General features: G+C 43.5%; 1 protein-coding gene across 1 annotated transcript; it reads right to left on the reverse strand.

The window, feature by feature from the left end:
• Positions 1-215: 215 nt before the first annotated feature.
• Positions 216-17,061, reverse strand: PRLR (prolactin receptor). The gene is made up of 9 exons (XM_032851310.1): positions 16,826-17,061; positions 13,817-13,949; positions 12,277-12,446; positions 8,522-8,691; positions 6,074-6,215; positions 4,722-4,821; positions 4,108-4,177; positions 1,302-2,274; positions 216-1,204 (listed from the first exon to the last, which is right to left on the reverse strand). Exons 1-9 carry the CDS (start codon positions 16,893-16,895, stop codon positions 1,146-1,148), a joined length of 1,887 nt encoding a protein of 628 aa, XP_032707201.1. The 5' UTR covers positions 16,896-17,061; the 3' UTR covers positions 216-1,145.
• Positions 17,062-19,535: the final 2,474 nt, after the last annotated feature.

A 19,535-nucleotide genomic window follows, 5' to 3' on the forward strand; every position in this document is an offset into this window, starting at 1 on the left:
GGCGACTGTTCAAAGTATCACACAGATAAAAAGAATCAGACAAACTATAGTACGCTGTGCAGGAAATTGAATATACTTCCTATTCCTCAGTGGGCTGTGGGTTGCTATGGCGTTTTACTCCACAAACAGGGACGGCATATACTACTACATACTGCAAATACTCATTATAATCTCAGAGCAGAAAATACCGTACTCACTAAATACGTAAACAGCTGTACTGGGAAGATAGAAAATAGTCTTTTATTTTACCTAAGTGATAGAAAAATAGTCTTCAAAAATACATTGTGAAACTTACGGGTTTATATTAAAGTAGAATTTGTATGTACAGTAAGGCAGTATTTCCATTAGCATCCTGCTGTGATTATCTTTTAAAATTAGTCTTTGGGGATTTGTTTTTTTTTTTTTTTTTTTTAAACCTAACAGGAGACTAGGGTGTATAATAAATGATCTCTTATGCTGGAATGAAACAGGAAAACATTTTAGAAGAATTTACCACATGAAACTCATTTACCTGCCATGTTAGAAAATTTCATTTTCCAAAACTATTTTCTCTAGAGGCTTCAGAAGAAAATACAACTCAGGGGGAGGGAAAAAAAAATCCATACTTATTAACAAACTCAAACCATTTTAAGAAAAAACCGGAGGCATCATTTTGGCTTGCATATTGGCAATGTATCACTAAGGGGATAGGAACCCATGTAAACAACGTGTCCAGTCTTCTGGAATGCATTCTTTCTTCAAACGGGTCATATTTGGTTAATCCGAATAAAATGAAAGAGGAGTGCAAAAGTTAAGCAAAGGTCAAGCAAAGGTTTGTTGGTTTTCAAAAGCGGTTTTCATGGCATTTTTCTCACATCTATCATCTTCCTGTGGTAAACAACTGTGAGTATTTCATTTTCTTCTGTCACATGTCAAACCATGAAAGCCCCTTCCAGAGGATATACTTAACGGCGCTGTCCCTCAAGAATACTAAACGGTGTGTTTTTATTTCATTGAACACATAATTTTATAACTAACAGAAAAAAAAAGTCAATCTACAAATCACAGGAGACAAAACGATTTGTTCTGGAATCAGCTGTTGGAGAAAGAGGCAGCTGGTTGAAAATGGTGCATGACGAGAGAACTATGGGCTGTATAGTGTCATTCTAACCACATTCTCCAGCATTCTCTAGTAGGGTGCATTTCCCGTACTTTGTAGTGTTACCTGAAAAAAAAATCACATTTTAACCAATCATTCCGTGAATCAAGCTATCACTGGAAGGAGTGCATAAAACACGTGGGATCCAGGTAATCCAACCCACCCAGCTGGAGTCCACAGCTGCTTGGGGCTGAGGAGAAGGAGGCCAGGTCTTCTCTGGCTGGATTCTGCTGAAGAGATGGTGGAGCCTCCTTGGCTGGTTCTTCAAACATAGCCAGGTTCTGAGCTCGCGGATCCTGCACTAATACCAGGATGTTGTTATCCATCACCCGGGACACCTTGGCATACTCCTTACTGCCTTCACAAGTACCGGACTTCTCTGTCTGGTGGCTGTTCTCTTTCTGTTTTGGGAGCAGTGACAGTGCTCCGTCTTTGTTAACCTTGTGAATCTCCACGTAATCCAAGGGTTTCACAGAGATAAAAGGGGTTTTCTCCTGGGGCAACAGCCATGCTGTGCCTTGGTCAGTCTTGGAATGGAAGCTTTCCACTTCCTTCTGCTCAGCTGCCTTTTCCTCCCCTCCAGTCTTGGTGGTTTTTGAAGATCTTAAAGCTTGTGTGTCTGTTTTGTCCAACAAGATGGCCGATGTCCCCGTCACGCCCAGGGCCAGCTTACACATGTCAGCGATGTTGTGGTAAGAAGATCTGGGGCTGTGTTGGCTAGGGGGTTGTGGTAAAGGCCATGTTGAAGATTTGGAGCCGTCAGCAGGGAAATAGGGGATTTTGCCTTCTAAGCGTGCGCTCTGGGCGTCCCGAGTGTGGGTAACCTTTGTTTGGGGATTCTCTGGCTTCTCGATGCCCTCAGGAGTGTTAAATGTGGAGGGATTTGCCCGGGCTTCCTCACACTTTTTAGACAAAAGGGAAGGGCTGTCGCAGCTGCCTCGGCCAGAGTCACTGTCTGGATCCAGGGATGTGGGCTTCTTATCTTGCCCCGGGTGTTCTTTCGAATGGGCCGGCATCAGCTGCTGGTCCTCGCTGTCATCCACTTCCAAAAACTCCACCAGCAAGTCCTCACAGTCGGAAATGGGAGGGAAGTCTTGGCACCCCAGGGCACTCAGCAATTCTTCAGACTTGCCCTTCTAGTAAAAGGAGAGACGGCCGTTAGCTTCTTATCATTTCACACTGGCATCACAGCCAAGCCCGCAGTCTTGACAAAGGGTGTGTGGGACGTGCTAATGGTCTCCCAGAGTTTCCCAAATGTCAGACATGTTGGTATGAGGCTATCTATAATCACCTCCTGGACTACTATACATCCCATATTTTTCTTTCAGTCAATTCATGATTTTAACTTAGTGTCTTAAGCAGTCATGATTATGAGTTTAATGGGCTAGTAGTATATGCACAAATAATAAACATATACCTATTAAATACGAAGTTTGTGAAACATCAAAAACTACAGTGCTCATGCCCGCATTTGGTGTTTTGGGACCCACGGGCCCTGAGATCTGGTTGCTGGTCTCCTAACCAACTCCATCACCTTCTGGAGTCTGGCAGTGGTCAGTAGATTCTTGTCTCTTTCTTCTTTCTCAACTCTTCCTCTTCATACTTCTTCCTTACTCCTCCCTTCTCCTCCTACTGTACTCTTTTCTTTCCTTATGCTCCATTTCCTGTCCTTCCTCCTACCTCTCCCTCTCTCCCTGCTGTCCCAGTTTCCTTCCTCTCCTCCTCTCTGTTCTCCTCCTTCTCTCCTCCTCCTTGCCTCTTGTTTTCCACTTTTCTTCCTGATCCCTTGACTTTGGTCAGGAAATGGTACCCAAATCTTGACTCTATCACTTTTTAAAGGGTACTGACTTTGGATGGGCTTCTCTATGGTCCTTACTTTCTCCATCTGTAAAATGGGAATAACAGTACCCATTTGCGAGAGTTCTTTTGAAGATGAGAGGTAATTGTGTTTAAGAATATGAAAACTTTGTGTGTGTGTGTGTGCGTGAGAGACACACACACACACACACACACACACACACACACAGTAGTTATTTTATTATTAAGTCCCTGTGGCCACAGGATCAAATTTTGAGCTAGACAGTATTTAACTTACTTAGTTAAGATGTTCGTGCTGGCTCTATGAAGGTCAGTACTAGAGACGGGTAGTGCGGTAAGAGCACTGGACCAGGAGCCCAAGTTCTGGGGCTCTAATCCCTGTTCCAATACTTGCAATCAAACTGAGTGTAGTCAAGCCAAATTCCCTGGGACTCACTTTTCACATTCTTGCTGTGTTGTTAGCCTCACAGTGGCTGGGTCAAGGGAGCTAATATGCAGGCCATTGCTTTTAGATACGGGATTGTTAAGCTGAAGTCAAACTGAAACCATATATTTCCATCTGGGCAGAAACATAAAATGTCCTAACCCCTCTTTTTATTCAAAACAGTTGAATTTAAATCCCTTTTGCATCAGCCTAAGTGGGCCTGGGCAAATAGCAGCCCCCTGGACTGATCCAGTCTCTACTGAGTCCTCACGGTGAGCAACAATTACAATAGGATACTGCAATTGTGCAAAGAACACTCCAGTGAAAACTTTAATGGAAGTATGACAAAGGAGGTGGTGGTGGGTCCCTGTTTCATATTAATCAAAATATTCACCCTCTTTCTAAATTGGTTATTTGCACAAAATGTTTATTTCTGTGCTTATGAACAGACCTGTTCTGTTCATAAGTAATACTTACCTTGCAAGTATTACTATGTGTTTTCATGTTTTCTTGGCTTTCTCTCCTTGCCCTCTGACATCTAGTGTCTGAACGTTAAGGACCCTCACACCTCCAGCCATCTTTCTGTAAACACATGTGCCAAGGAGCAGGGCAAGCTGGGCAGGGACTTAGCCTGCCAGGCTGAACTGATGGCAATTGTGTGTGCAAGTGTCCAGGTCATGATTACAAAGCAGTGAGTCACGCTACCTTCTCCACCTCTGCTACTTACCTCCAGCAGATGAGTATCAAATCCCTTTATTTTTGGCCCAGGAACTGGTGGAAGGATGCAGGTGACCATGCTATAAAATAATTTGTGAAGAAGAATTAGATGACTCACTTTCTCACTTTGTAATTTTTGAAAGATCAATATTCTTTAACTGCCTGTTACATGGGCTATGGTGGACAGGAGTTAGATTTCTGGAGCTCCATGAGACTAAAGATCAATGGCAAAGACAATAATTTTAGGGGCTGACATTGTAATTAGCTCTGGCTCCTAGAGGAGGCCGATGTTGAAATGAGTAGATTTTTGGGACTACTTGCTTCTCTTGATTGGAGCTGCTCTTAATGAGAGTTTAACTAATGCACCACTGGTTTGATGGAAAGAGCACCAGTTTCAAAGGAGTCCATCCTGTTCCTTTTGCTAACACTGATAAAAGATTTTCTATGGACACACTGTAGCGAATGACTCAAAGAAAGTGTGCTTGACATATCTGTAGGTTTCCAACATCTTTGCATTATCCTTTTTGCTGCAATTCCCGACAGCCATGATTGGGAGGAGGGTTGACAGACAGTGAAGTACCCGACAGCCATTATTGGGAGGAGGGTTGACAGACAGTGAAGTACCTATGGCCTTTCAGAGCCACGGCTGCGACCATAATCAGACAGATGACTGCGGAGAGAACGGCCACAAAGATCCATACAATGGTATCTTTCATGGAGACGTCTAAAAAGCAAACAGAAAGATTTGATCAAATCAAAGCATCATTAAAAACAAAAAAACACAGCGAAAAAGCAGAAGTTATGAACAAAACAGTTCTCCCCACTTACCTATACCTCTTTTGATTTGAATAACAATCCAAAGAGAGTAGCATCAGTGACACATTTAATTTTTATTATTAAATCTTAGTATGTTGCATATGTTTTTACAGTACTCTACTAATTTCAAAATCCTTTTACATATTATTTTATTTGATCCTTTAAGAGGAAATTCAAGGTCACATGGTCCATTGCAGTAATAATAATAAAGGCCATCATGTATTAAGTTCTTGCTAAAGCCATCGAGGGTGCTAAACCCTTTACATACACTGCCTGGTATATAAAGATGAGGAAATGGAGGCTCAAAGAGCGATTTCCCCACAAATGTGTAAACTATAAACTACTGTTGGGATTTGAACCTGGACCTTCTGCCTCTAGACACTGTGCTTTTATTAATTAATAAGAGCCAAGGCTGAACTGGATGCATATATGAATCTTACGACCCACAATTCAGGGCTGTTTCAATGCCAAGCCAATGCAAGCTTTGTGCTTTGGCCGGGCGAGTTGGTAGAAGAGCTAGGCTTTGCCATGTGGTTCTGGGTAAGATCTCTAACTTCACTGAGCTTCATTTTCCTCATTTTTGATTCCTAATGCTAATCTATTCTCTCTGAAGACCTGAGAAGGTTGGAAAGGGTAAGCAAGGTCAAGACTTTATAAACCATAATGTACTTTAGGAATGCAAGATGAATCATTCTCTTGTAGAGCACAAGCCACCATGTTTATTGGCACTTAGAATTGGGTGTCTCTTTCATACTGTACCTTCATACAAGGGTCAAGATGTAATTGACATCATGGACTGAAAATTGATTAATGCCTTTGAAGTGGCAAACCACCTTACAAATTTTGGGACAACTAGATGATGACCTTGAGCAAACGGAGAGGGCAGAATGACTGACCATCAAACCCTTTGAGACATGCCAAACCCATGTTTGTAGTCTTATCCTAGAAACAGGTCCTCACTGAAAGTGACCCAGAGAGCAGTGCTACATTTCCAGGTATCTTGGTACTAGATGGAGAGATGATAAACCCACGTCTCTTTATTCTTCTGGTTAAGGCTTAAAACAGTTTTTTTGTTAGTAGTTACTACATGCAAACTTACTGAATTTATTTTGTTTTAGAAATATTTTGGAGTATATGCAAAAGGGAGGCAAGATACTCACCATTAGGTATCTGGATAGAGCTCTCTGGGCTCCACTCACTCCAGAATCCATGGTCTGGCTTGCAGCGAACCTGGACAAGGTATTTCTGTCCTGGGTATAAGCTGAGAATCTTAAACTGAGTCTGCTGTCCAGCAAAATGAGTCTAGGGACAAACAAGGAAGATAGAAGTCATTCCCCTAGATAATAAACTATTGGAGAACCGAGGCCAGCAGATTCAATTTTGTAGATAAATCTCTGTTCTTCTCACCATTCCACCCTCCTAGCTCATCTTTTCCTCCTCACAGGGCTCACACAAAAATTAATGGGTTTTCTACCTCTTCATGGGGAACTCTATTGACATAGAGTCAACTATTCTGCTTCCTATTCTCTACCCACTTCTAAATTCTACTTTATGGAAGACAACCAGTGAATACAATTGAAAAGTGGCTATTTTGTCAACCCTAATGACTTTATTGATTCATATTACCAATTAGCTAAAGCCCCTAGGTGAAAGAGAACAGGGCCTTCAGGTTTATTGAAACAATAGCATACAAGCAAAACAATCAAGGGATGAAGTCATCATCTCTCTGATCCCAGAATCAGCCTTAGCATCATTTCTGGTGGGTTAACCAGATGATTTCCATCTCCTGGCATGAGGCACCTACAATCACTTCTGAAGTATTCTTGCTAAAACTTGTTCAACCCGAACCTGATCAAATTTCTAGATCTAATTGTATGGTTACAGGAAATACAGGGCCAGAGAAATTAGCCAAATGACCTCACAGAGAACTCATTAGACGAATGCAGAAGGTGGGCCATTCTATAGGACAAATGACCCACTCTCCCGAGTATGTTGAGATGGAAGCGACAGAACAACCAGCCACGTGTGGTCTTGGAGTGGATTCTGGTTTGAACAAACTAGCTGTTAAAGGTATTTCTGGAAGTAATTGGGGGAATTAAAATAAGGACTGGCTCTTAAATGTTATTAAGGAACTTTAATTAATTTTCTTTGTGTAGCCTTATTATTTTGGCTATGTTTGGAAATGTTCCCTTTTTAAAAATTTTATATTGCTATCGTTGCTAATGGGTTTGAGAGTATCTTTTTTTAAATTGAAGCATAATTAACATAGAGGTGTTACATTAGTTTCAGGTGTTCAATATAGTGGTTCAACAGTTCTATACATAACTCAGTGCTCATCACAATAAGTTTACTCTTGGGGCGCCTGGGTGGCTCAGTGGGTTAAGCCTCTGCCTTCGGCTCAGGTCATGGTCTCAGGGTCCTGGGATCGAGCCCCGCATCGGGCTCTCTGCTCAGCGGGGAGCCTGCTTCCTCCTCTCTCTGCCTGCCTCTCTGCCTGCTTGTGATCTCTCTCTCTGTCAAGTAAATAAAATCTAAAAAAAAAAAAAAAAAAAAAAATAAGTTTACTCTTAACCCCTTCACCTATTTCATCCATCCTCCCACCCACCTGCCCTCCAGCAACCACCAGTTTGTTTTCTGTATTTGAGAGACTGTTTTTTTGTTTATCTCTTTTTTTGTTCATTTGTTTTGTTTTTAAATTCCACATACGAGTGAAACCAAATATTCCTTTTTTTTCTTTTTATATTTTAAGTAGGTTCCATACCCAGTGTACGGCTAGAACTCACAATCCTGAGATTAAGAGTCACACACTTCACTGCCTGAGCCAGCCAGATACCCGTCAAATGTTCCCTTTTTAAAAGAGAATATACAGGGAAAGGGAGGAAAAGCTGAATTGGAAGAAATCAGAGAAGGAGACAAACCATGAGAGACTCTGGATTCCGGGAAACAAACTGAGGGCTATGGAAGGGGGTGGTGGGCGGATAGGGTAAATGGGTGATTAAGGAGGGCACGTGTTGTGATGAACACTGGGTGTTATAATGCAACTAATGAACCGTTGGAGACTACATCAAAAACTAATGATGTACTATATGCTGGCTAATTGAACATAACAATAAAAAATAAGAAAATAAAATAAAAGAGACACAGACTAAAATATTATATAATATTATAATACTATAAAATATTTAAGAGTAGACTATTATAATGCCTATAATTTACTGTATTATTTCTTCTTTACATTGAAGTATTTGCAAGTGAATAAAAATACCATTGATCACAGACTGGTTACACTGAGACTTTTTCCTCCTATTTAGTGCCACATAAGTACACTCACAAGTATCTCAAACTAAGATATCCTGAAGGACATGGGTTGGAGATTGGGTGAAGGACACTGTTCAGTGCAAGGAGCTAGCTAGCCCTGGGAGAGTATGGAGATGACCTTCATCAATCCCAGTGGAGGTGAGGAGGACCATCCATGCCAGGGTGGGTCACATCAGCATTGAGAGGGCAACAGGGTTACTCAAAAATGAGGAGGAACAACCTACTCTCAGTGCGAGGGCTTCACCTTTGCCAAGGACAAGGTTCTTTCCAAAACCTTCTAGTTGACTTACCTCCCACTCAGTTGCTTTCTCGGGTTTTAACCGAATTTCATACTGGAGTGTGAGCCAACCAGATCTAACATCAACCAGGGTGGGTGGGTACCATTTCATCCACAGGTATGTTTTTTTGTCTTCTGGCTGTTTTAATTCCAAAGTTAGGTTCACAGGAGGGTCTGGTTCAACTGTAGACAGGAAAGAAACTCCATATTTAGTAAAAGTGGTATCTGAACACAGAATGACATGTCTTAGAGGGGGCTCTCTCTACTGTTTCACTCTACTGTGGTTATGAGACTCTTGGCATTTGGTATCAGGTGCTGGTCAGCAGAACTGGGGTTAGGTTGAAGCAAGCACAATGCAAAATTTAAGAAGGCACACATGACCAACAAGGACAGGAAAGAGGCTCAAAAGTCATTGAGAAATGAAAGTCAAAACCACAATGAGATACCGTCTCATACATGCTAGGATGGCTAGAATTCAAAAGGCGAAAAATACTAAGTGTTGGTGGGATCACTGGAGAAAGTGGCACCCTTGTACATTGCTGATGGGAATGTAAAGTGGTACAGCCACTGTAGAAAAAGTCTGGATATTCCTTAGAAAGTTAAATGTGCTATTACCATGTCACCCATCAATTTCACTCTTATGTCTCTACCCAAAACAACTGAAAGCAGGTGTTCAAACAAAAACTTGTACCTGATTGCTCATAGTACACTATTCACAGTAGCCAAGAGGTGGAAACAACCCAAATGTCCACCAATGGATGAATGGATAAATAATATCCATTATCGTGGGACATGATTCAATCATTAGAGGGAAGGAAGTACTGATACATGCTAGAACATAGATGAATCTTAAGAACATTATGTGAAGTGAAAGAAGCCAGACACAAAAGGCCACATACTCTATGATTCCATATACTTGGAATATGCAGAATAGGCAAACCTTTAGAGACAGAAAGCAGACTAGCGGTTGTTCTGGGGCTAGGATAAAGCAGGGATTCCAGAGTAACTGGTTAATCGTTGTGCAGTTGCCATCCAGAGTGATGAACGTGTTCTGGAGCTAGAGAGTGAAGGGTGCATAGCCGTGTGAATGAACTAACACCACCGGATCACACATCTTAAAATGGCTAAGATGGTGAATTTTATGTTATGTGTATTATGCCACACACACACAAAAATAAGAAGGCACTTACTTTCAGATTCCTGTAAGTACAGCTGTGTGACTATCCCCTGAAGAGTGCCTTGTGTACCAGCTTGTCTTGCCCTAATCTCTGTCCTGCTGGTCAGTAGTATTTTCTCGCTTCATTTATTACCTCCTCAAATAAGTCTCTGTGCCAGGGGGGATGTGAGTGTGATTGTAGTGTATTGGGCATTATAACCTACAGTTGCCTAGAAAAGTGGACTTCAGAAAATCTGCCACTAATCCTAATGCTTATATGTCACTAAGTAATACCTACGAAAAATCATTTTATATGGACTTACTAAACCAACCTGAGAAACGCTTTTGATCAAAAACTATTGGTACAAAACCACCAGCAAACTGTTTAAGCTAAATCCTTTAGAGCAAAGTTTCTCAACCTCGGCACTATGCATTTTGGACCAGACAGTTATCTATTGGCGCGTTGGGGTGGGTGGGAGGGATGCTGTCCTGAGCTCTCTAGTGTGCCTTGTGGTGTTTCTGGCCCCTACCCATTAAATGTCAGCAATACCCCGAGCCTGCCCCCCTAGGCTGCAATCATTGGAGAGGTTTCCTGTCATTGCTAAATATCCTGGGGGAGACAACACAGCCCCAAGTTGAGAATCACTGCTTTCAACCATCTTCAACAGTGCTAAATGTAATTCAACAGCAGTAGCAACAAGAACAGTAACGAAATCTATTTCTGAGAGATTACCTGCCAATATTGTCATTCTGAACATTCTGGGTTATCCCTGGCTGATCGAGAAGGTACTGTGGTTAATACTGATTTAAAAAATAATCTCATGCTGGCACCACACCCAGCTCAGAGCCTAACTTGGGGCTTGATGTCACAACCCGGAGATCATGATCTAGCTGAAATCAAGAGTCCGACATTCAACTGACAGAGCCACCCAGGCGCCCAGCACTGATTATTAAATGAATTCTATGGCTTGTCACCAACACTGTGTGCTGTAGGGTCATATGAGAGTTCCATTAACCCTCCTATTTTTTGGGAAATAGGGGCCAGCACTTTTTCACCAGAGAAATTGTTTCCCAGAGCTCATGTGAAATTGGTGCCCTCATCAATTTCACTTTTTAATGCACTACTTTTTAGTGATTCTGTTTTTGTGCATGCATGTGTGCATGTGTGTGTGCTTGTGTGTGTGTGTGTGTGTGTGTTTGTGTGTGACTACTTTCATTGTAGCAATGGCTCCTTCCAGAACTTCTTTTGCCTTTGCTGTTTTGTCCTCCTATGTTCAATCCATAAGAGAGAGCCTGAGACAAAGGGATTACTTGGGGGGCGCCTGGGTGGCTCAGTGGGTTAAGCCTCTGCCTTCAGCTCACGTCGTGATCCCAGGTTCCTGGAATTGAGCCCCACGTTGGGCTCTCTGCTCACTGGGGAGCCTGCTTCCCCCTTTCTCTCTCTGCCTGCCTCTCTGCCTACTTGTGATATCTGTGTCGAATAAATAAATAAAAAAGTATTTTAAAAAAAAGGGATTACTTGGCATTTATCATCTTAAAGACTTTGAATCTCAAGTAATTTATATGACCGGAATTTATTTTATTCCTACTTGCCACTGGAGTTGCTTTTCTGAGTTTTTAAACTAAGCTCAAATTCAGTTTCCACCCCCAGGCTCATTCCAGTGATTTGCTGCAAGAGAAAATATTCAAGTGTGTACTGGTTGGTGTTGGAAGCTTTTCCAGTTTTTAAGGATAAACCACTGATAACATGCCATGGGGATGATATGCAAGTGAACACTTGAGAATCCTAATCTGATTTTCCTTACTGAGTGGCGTTAGGTAAATCTGGAGGACTTGGGTAACCATGAACCTAATTAGCTACTCCCTAGATTATGATGCAAGATGAGGGCTGAACCCTGGCCTGGCCAAGCCATCTCTTGTCCTAAGATTCCCTTTTTCAGCCCTGCCACACTGTCCAGGCCACAGCAGTGATGCCTAATTACCCTGCAACTCATGGTTGATCGTGTAAAGCCAGAAGCAGCGTTTGGGTTGACTTTGTTTTGCTTTGCTAATGATGTCTCCAAACATTGTACTTGTGATCTTGGCCTTCAGACTGCTGTTCAAGTAGTAGTATTTACTCCCCAAATTATCTTTAAAATAATAGCTCCAGTTACTAAGAAGCACCTGTATATTGAGGACTGAATTTGGGGCAAATTAGTTGGCACAATCCCTGTGGGTGCAGAAGCAAATGAACACCTTCTAGGAGCTACTCCCTGCAGGAGCTCTGTGTTTCATGGGGAGAGAGAAAGTCAGGGAGAAGGGGACATTGGTTGTGGGAGGAGGGCTGGAGGGAAGGAGTGATAAGGCACGCATAAATAGAACATTCCTTCTGGATGCAAGAGGATGAGAAGAAGGCTCAGGGAAGGCACAGAAACATAAGGATCCCAAGTCCCAGTCCTACTCCCATGAATGACTTGATAAAAATGGGTTTGAAAAACCAGTTGAGAAAGATACTGAAAATTTTCTTCTTTCTTTCTTTTCTCCAAAAGCCAAGAGGACTCAAGCTGAGTCCCACCACTGGTAAATCCATAAGGGGTAACCCATTCCTGACCTGTTGTCGCCTTTTGTCTTACCTATGTAAGTCACGTCCACATAACGTGGATCCGAGGAACTGCTTCCCATCTGGTTTGTGGCATTTATTGTGATGATGTACATCGTCCATATGGAGGTGTGCTTCTTGTTGAAGTAACAGGAATTGGGGCCACTGGTTATGTAATCTGGACATTCATGTGTGGTTGTTTCTCTGCAATGAGTAGTGCATTAGCAGCAAATAAGGAAGCAGTCAACAGAGTTTAGTCTCTTTCTGAGTAGATCAGTAACACTGGCTTTTGGGGATCAGACATTCAAAATATAAGAACCAGAGCTGAGGAACAGCTCCCCAAACGTCTGCGTCCTGCCCATGTCAGCTGGGGGTGAGACAGGGGAGAGGGTGCTGGAGATGGTAGAAGGGTTACGTTAGATCCTCAACGACTCTGCTGCTCATTGACACCTACCTTCCATAGGTTTTTGTGGGCTTTGTGCTATATGCCCCCTGTCAATAAGTGCTTGAGCTCTCAATGGCCAAGGCCCAGCCCTGCCCAGGGAATGGCCACTGGTCATGTTAGGACTCGTGACCCTCCCCTATACATACACCGGGGGCCGTGCACAATGTGGCATTTACCGTGCACATGTGTTGAATTACATTTCACTTAAAGAAGATGAAAGAGGGTAAACATTGCTGTCAGTCTATTTCAGGTGGCCTCAAGTCAACAAAAGAGTAACATGACTAAGAAAGGGGCCATTTCAGGACCAGGAGGCCTCCTTAGGCTGACCCCTTGTAGACATCAGGGCCTCAACGCAAGACCCAGCATGAGGTGTGAAAGCTTTCTTAGCTTGGTTGCCAGTTTGAGTCCCTGAACTCAATTTACATGATACCTCTCTGGGTCACACAAGGGACGACAGCGTTGCCTACAACAAAGTGTTATTTTTGGGATGTGGGCCAGGTGTTGCAACAGGTAAGTGTTTTCTTCTCTGGGGAAGGATACAGCCTTCCTGGGCTTTCCAGGACGGTTTCATTGTGAGTAAAGCAAAACCCCGCCCAGAGAGGCCCTTGTTTAGCCCTCGACGCCACCCTAGGTCCACATATGCCTTCTGGAAGATCAGAGATCCTGGCTCAGCAAACACTAAGGAAACATCCTTATCTCCCTTCGCTTATAGGGCTCTTTACTTTCTCCGTCACGGAACAAGTTTGAAAACCTAATGTACCGTGGTGGTTACAGATTACACGATAATCCTCTGAGATTGCGAAAGTAAAGAACGGCCCAAGATTTACATCTAAAGATGACTAGCCTTTAGGAAAGATCAATATGTGACCTTGGGCTACAACCTAAGCTTGGGACAGACACTAGGAATAATGCTGGGTTGTATTGCTGGGGTGTTGGATGACCTTATACTCATGGAGAGAGCTCCTCAAGGACATTAACCAGAGACTGTAGACACAGGCAGTGGAGTTCTTTTCCCAGGTGGTAGGAGCCTTACTAGTGCCAATTCAGGGAAGTGTGGTAATTCTAACTTTGGGCCCCAAGATTGAGAGCAGTCATGTGGGGGTTGATAGGAGAGAAGAAAACTTCTTACCCTTCCTTGTGATACGTCAGCGTGTAATTAGTGGGAAGTCCTCCATCTTCCCCAGCTTTCCACCAGCAGGTGAATGTTTCCTTTTCAGGAGAACGGCATTTAGAGATCACAGGTTTTCCAGGAGGTGATTGTCCTAAAATGATCCAGAAGTCATTTGAGAATAAGGTGCATTCAACTGACCCTCCTACTGGTGACAGAAGCAGAGTGATGGGACCAGGTCAGTGATGAAGTGATGAAGTTTGGGATGAGGGGGCATAGGGGTGGGGGGCTCAGAAATACCAGCAACATTCCTCTGTGGGCTGCCCTGATGTTGGCAGGACTGAGAGAGAAAGAGAGCGAGAGCGAGAGAGAGAGAGAGAGACCTGCGTGTGTATGTGTGTGCATGTATGTTTGTGCATGTGTGTGTGTCTTGTGAGGCAGAGATGGCTACTAACCAGGACCGGTGACTAACTGTAAAGTTCCAACAGGATGAACATCAAGGGTGGGCTGGATATGTGTAGACAAAAGGGTATGTGGCCCTTCCATGATCCCAGAGTCTATGCAGTTGACATCTTCCCATAGTAGAAGGGTGACCATGAAAAGCATTCTGCCCCAGTCACAGGAGTCCTGGGACACTTTGCTGACACATTGCTCTCTAGCACTTCTCCATCCACTCACAAATCTCCATCCTTCTGCCATTCCCACACAATTAACTCAATCCGGGACCTTCTGTTTTCTTCTTTGTATCGCTGACACTCCTTTGGCTGCTTCCCCCTACCCCCCATCTCCTCCTTTCCTTCCTGTTTCCCTTCACTTTCCCTTGACTCCATTTGGCTTTGATCTCTGACCCAGTCTCACCGTCTGTCTCGTCTATCTCCTCATTCTCCTGCCCCCATTTCTGATTCTCGTTTTTTAGTCCCTTTTGTCTTGTATTTCCCCCTTCCCTCTTGGTTCTTTTTGTGGTGAGGTGGCAAAGGGCTTCCTTGCATTTCTATGACCCTTTTTGGGGTGGGAGGCATGGTAGGAGGTGGCGGAGTGACTCGCTGCTCTTCTGGTTACCAGCTACCATTATTATCCAAGAGCCATATCTGACCCCAGTTGGAAGCTAGAAGGTGATGTGGAAAATACAATGTCAAGAGGATGGGGTTTTTCAGTTGCTTAATCCCCAAAGCTCTTGGTCAACTGCCTTGACCCCCTTCCTTGTCTGTCAGGTCCAAAGAGGAAGAGGGTGGCCCTGGGCTTTTGCCTTGTGCCTCCTGCTAGGCAGCAGCCCCATTGTGCCCATCCACATAACTAACCCCAGGCCATATTCTTCTTGGTCGAGTTGGATGCCTGACTGTTTAGTTCAAGAAAATCAGCAGCAGAGAGGAGAGCTTTTGAAAGGTGTCAGTCTCGGCAATTTAGAGCAGGGGTTTTTCTCTGTTTTCTCTTATACTTGTCTCCCCTGTCCCCGACCACTGGCTCCTAGGCCACAAGTTCTCTCTGAGCACCAGATCAGAAAGATCAAGTCTGGAGGAGAACATGCATGGGAAGAGGGGACCCCAGGCAAAACTGGCCAGAAAGAAGAAGTTCATGGAATGATATGACAGTGCACAGGCTGGGGCTGAGGACAGCAGGCCGATCTTGTCAGTGGGAGCTAGAGGGTAGCTTAGCTACCCCCAAAACCATCAAAGGATTATAGGAAATCTTAAAACTCCATGCCAGCCAGCGTGGGGTTAGGTCGGCCAAAATCTGTAACATTGTTTATGCTCCAGGAAAAATTTCTTTAGGATAATCTCATAGGTTGAAGTGATTTGTTTGTTGTGTGTGTGGGTTTTATTTATTTATTTATTTGTTTGTTTATTTGTTTTTTTGTGGCTGGGAATGAGCATGTGGGGCAGAAAATTTTTTTTTCTTTTTTTAAAAACCCCAAACCCTATGGCAATAATGAGCATCCGCAGAAGCCAATTAAGGCCACTGTTGATTATTTGAGTACTTCAAGTTTCCCTATGGATTATGCTGATCTCTGCTGTCCTTTTTCTCTCTCTGGAAGCTTATCTCTTTCACATTTCACTGGTTATTCATAGTACCTCTAGGACATTTGGGAGAGGAGAGCACAGTTGTGAAATTACAATTAGTCAAATGTTCCTTTCACTCACTTTAGCAGGGATAGTGAAAATGAATGGACTGTCTCACTATTCGTATAAAATGCACACAGACAGAAGGACAACCACATAGATACCATACCCACAGGTACATATGTATGTCCACATTAGAGCCCATCTCACAAACACACAGACAGCCCCCCGCCCCCACATATATGCAACTGCATACTAGGAAGCCCACTTGGAAAATACATGGAAATATACTGGTACACAGGGATACACTCACAGATGGATACTCACACTGGTATACACAGAGAAGCATTTGCAATCAGATACACATGGAAAAGTTAGTACACATAGAATTATATATAAAAGTATCCCCACCCAAAAATACACAGAGGTGGGCACACAGAAATGTACATACGCCAGCTTGCACGCTCTGGTTGTGAACTTCATCTCTCCCATTAGCACAGGTAATAGAGTTAGCTATATGTTTCCCATCATAAAACAGCAATCCCTTTTATCTCTTTACTGTTCTTCAAAGATTTTCCACATACATCACTTCATCAGAGGTGGAGGGAACATCTTTGTCCTCACTTTGAAAATGTGGAAACCCAGAGAGATTAGGTGATGGGCTCAAGGTCACATAGCCAGTAGTAGCTGACAGAAGCCGGACCCAGAGTCTGGTCTTGTCATTCATCCAAGCTGCTTCCCTGAACTCACGGAGTGAGGATAGAAGGCAGAGCACAGAGACACACTTTCGCATTCATTGCCTTCATTCTTTTGCATTAATTTCTGCATTGATTTTAATGCCAAAAATATTGCAAATAATTTAACAGCAGCAAGTGGCATTTCCATTGCTTGTAACTGCAGGGCTAGCTAGACTCCCCATCCTCTCGAAAAACACCCCAGGGAATTAGAAAGAGCAGGACAGCTCCTTACTTACCATTCAGAAGACCGGTGTTGAGAAAAAGTAGCAAAAGGAAAACAACGGTGGATGCCACACTTTCCTTCATTTTGGCTCCTTTCTCTTTCTACAGGAAATGTATCAGACGTTCTCTGAAAGAGAAGGCACCAGGCAACTTTTGTAAAGCAACAGGCTGGCCAGGCACATGCACTACTTTACTCTGGGTATTTGCAACTGATCCTTGCTCCTTGCTTAATGTGAATGACAAAACAGGAGGAAAGGAATGTAAGAAAATGTAACATGGTTGAATGGCTTGGCTCAGACGCACCCATGCACACATGCTAGGAAAAATTCTACCACCAGAGGTCATCAGATGACAATGTTCAAGGGCAGCCGCGGGGCAGCGCTCCTGCGCGCAGACCCCCAAGAAAAACTGTCCTCTTTCCACCCTTTGGTCACTTAACCATATATCACCCATTTTATGCGACACAGATTGCATGCCCTACAAGAGAACCATTCTGGGAGGGCTTTGATCCAACAGCCAAAAATAAGTCCGCACACTCAGTAAGTAGCCTCAGTATGAATTCAACCTGGTCTCATGGATGCCAAGTGTGGGGGGAAGGGCTGTGTTTCTCTGAAAACGTAGGCTGAGCAAGAAATTTGCTGGGCTATGGGCATAACTGTGAACCACACAGTGAACTCCAGTGAACCTCCATGTGCTTTCCTTCTCCTTTTTCAACCAACGACAAACCCCAGTAATAATTCAAATCCTTGGTTTTGGAGCATTAAGTAAATTTTCAACCTGCGGGGGTTGAGAGTTTTGAACAATTTATTACTAATACTATTGTTTTTACCCTTGGAACCAATTTCAAAGCCTCTAAGTGTCCTTTTGAGAAGAAAACATTTTTAAAAGACATTTGAAAAAGGTTCATTAGTCTTGTTGGACTCCAAAAAACTCTCAGAAAACAACAGATTTGATGAACTAAGTGTAAATTCTTGGAAACACATGGCATATATTTTCTTTTAAATCTTATGATTTTTTAAATTTTTTAATTTTTATTTATTATTTTTTTAATAAACATATATTTTTATCCCCAGGGGTACAGGTCTGTGAATTGCCAGGTTTACACACTTCACAGAACTCACCATAGTAAATCTTATGATTTTTATAACTCAAGGGAAGACCATCCAGAGGCAAGGCTGCTCTTCTTGAGACATCTGAAATGGCTGGGTGTTGTTTGATGAGCCCTGAAGAGACCAGCCTTCGCCCATCCCTCTTGGCCAGAGCTGGTTCCCCGTGTCCCAGCTGGACACCGCCTCATGGACAGCTTCGAGGAGGCCGTCTCTACCTGCTACCACCCCCTCTGAGACCTACTTGGAAATAGAAATCTTAGTGACAACAGAGATTTGGGGCAACTAGACACCATCAAGTCCTCTCTTCTATTGGGCTCCCGTGAGGAAGCCATGATGTTGTTCTCTGGGAACCTTCTAGTTGCTCTTCCAGGAATCCTTCCAAATGCCTTCCCTTCCCCAGGTTGCACTCTCTGAACTACCTTGGGTCATTCAATTTAAATCAAGTTGCTAAAAGGTTCACCAGGGGTGTAATCATGCCTACGGTGTCTGGAGCACTTACTACGGGCCAGACTGTGCTAAGTGTCCTCATCATTTGTTTCCATTCAGCCCTCACGATAGCCCCATGAGTGGCACAGACTATTACCTCCCCTTTGAAGAGGTGAGGATCTTGAAGCACAGAGAGAGTTAGTAAATTGTCAGTCCCATGCCAATGGGAGGGAGAAATGTAGTAAATCTGAGAGCATCTGAGAATAATCTTGATTTGCAGACTGTGATGGACAGTGCAATGATCCCTCCTTCTGGGAGGGGGTGGGGAGTGGAGAATGGAGACAACAGCAATGGACCCAGACCTGAGGGAACAGCATGCCAGGCCTTGAGCAGGCATGGAGTCAGGAGAGCCGGAGCTCAGAGAATTCACCTCAGCTGCCAGTCCTATATATGTCTGGGGCTCTCAGAAACTTTGCTCCCACAAATATGACTTCATTAGGTCTATACAGCCCTGGAAGACTTCTTTGTCTTGGAGATCTGATCACCTCATCCTGGCTTAGGGATGGGATTTGGCCCCATGGCCAAAGAAGTTCTAGAATATCCTTTTATTGAGACTTCTCTGCTCTTTTGGGCATTGCCTCAAAATGTTTGAGATCAACATGCTGTAAATCACAATTTTTAGGCAAGGTCAGATGCTGTCTGGACAGCTCTACCAAATCAGGGCCGCATGTGTTTGGCAAAAGAAATGGCTAGATGGGGAGAGCAGGGTGGGGGCGGGAAAAGCAGGCATTACCATTGCTCATGCTTCCTGGTGTGCTGGCCCAGGCTCAAAGAAACTCTCTTAAAAGGAGTTTTCCTATAAGAAAGCTTTTAGGAAGTATTTTATGGGCTAAAAAGCAAAGCAAAAACAAAAACCCATTTCCCCAGGGGATTTCCTGCACTATCTTGGAATCTGGTTAATAACCACCATGCATTTTCTGGTGTCTTGAAATCCCCATTCCAGGGAATTAGATCTAGTGGTGGTGTTCCTGTGTTTCAGCAGTGGTTTCTCAACTCATGCTGCATCTTAGCCCCCGGCAGGTCAAACGCAGTGGGCTAGGTAAACCTTCACGGAGAAAGGTGATCTTGACTGCTAACTCCAGAGGGAGCTATGCTGGATGTTAACCTGGGTCACGTATTGTGCTTTCTT

This window comes from Lontra canadensis, unplaced genomic scaffold, assembly GCF_010015895.1.
Source record: "Lontra canadensis isolate GAN:19392208 unplaced genomic scaffold, GSC_riverotter_1.0 scaffold5, whole genome shotgun sequence".
Lineage (NCBI taxonomy): Eukaryota > Metazoa > Chordata > Mammalia > Carnivora > Mustelidae > Lontra > Lontra canadensis.

Excerpts from the sequence above, each read along its gene's own strand:
- PRLR (XM_032851310.1), bottom strand. The coding sequence starts at position 16,895 with ATGAAGGAAAGTGTGGCATCCACCGTTGTTTTCCTTTTGCTACTTTTT. Across the intron at positions 12,447-13,816 it reads CTGACGTATCACAAGGAAGG|AGAAACAACCACACATGAAT; the intron begins GTAAGAAGTTTT and ends TACTCATTGCAG. Across the intron at positions 4,822-6,073 it reads CTCTATCCAGATACCTAATG|ACGTCTCCATGAAAGATACC; the intron begins GTGAGTATCTTG and ends TTTGCTTTTTAG.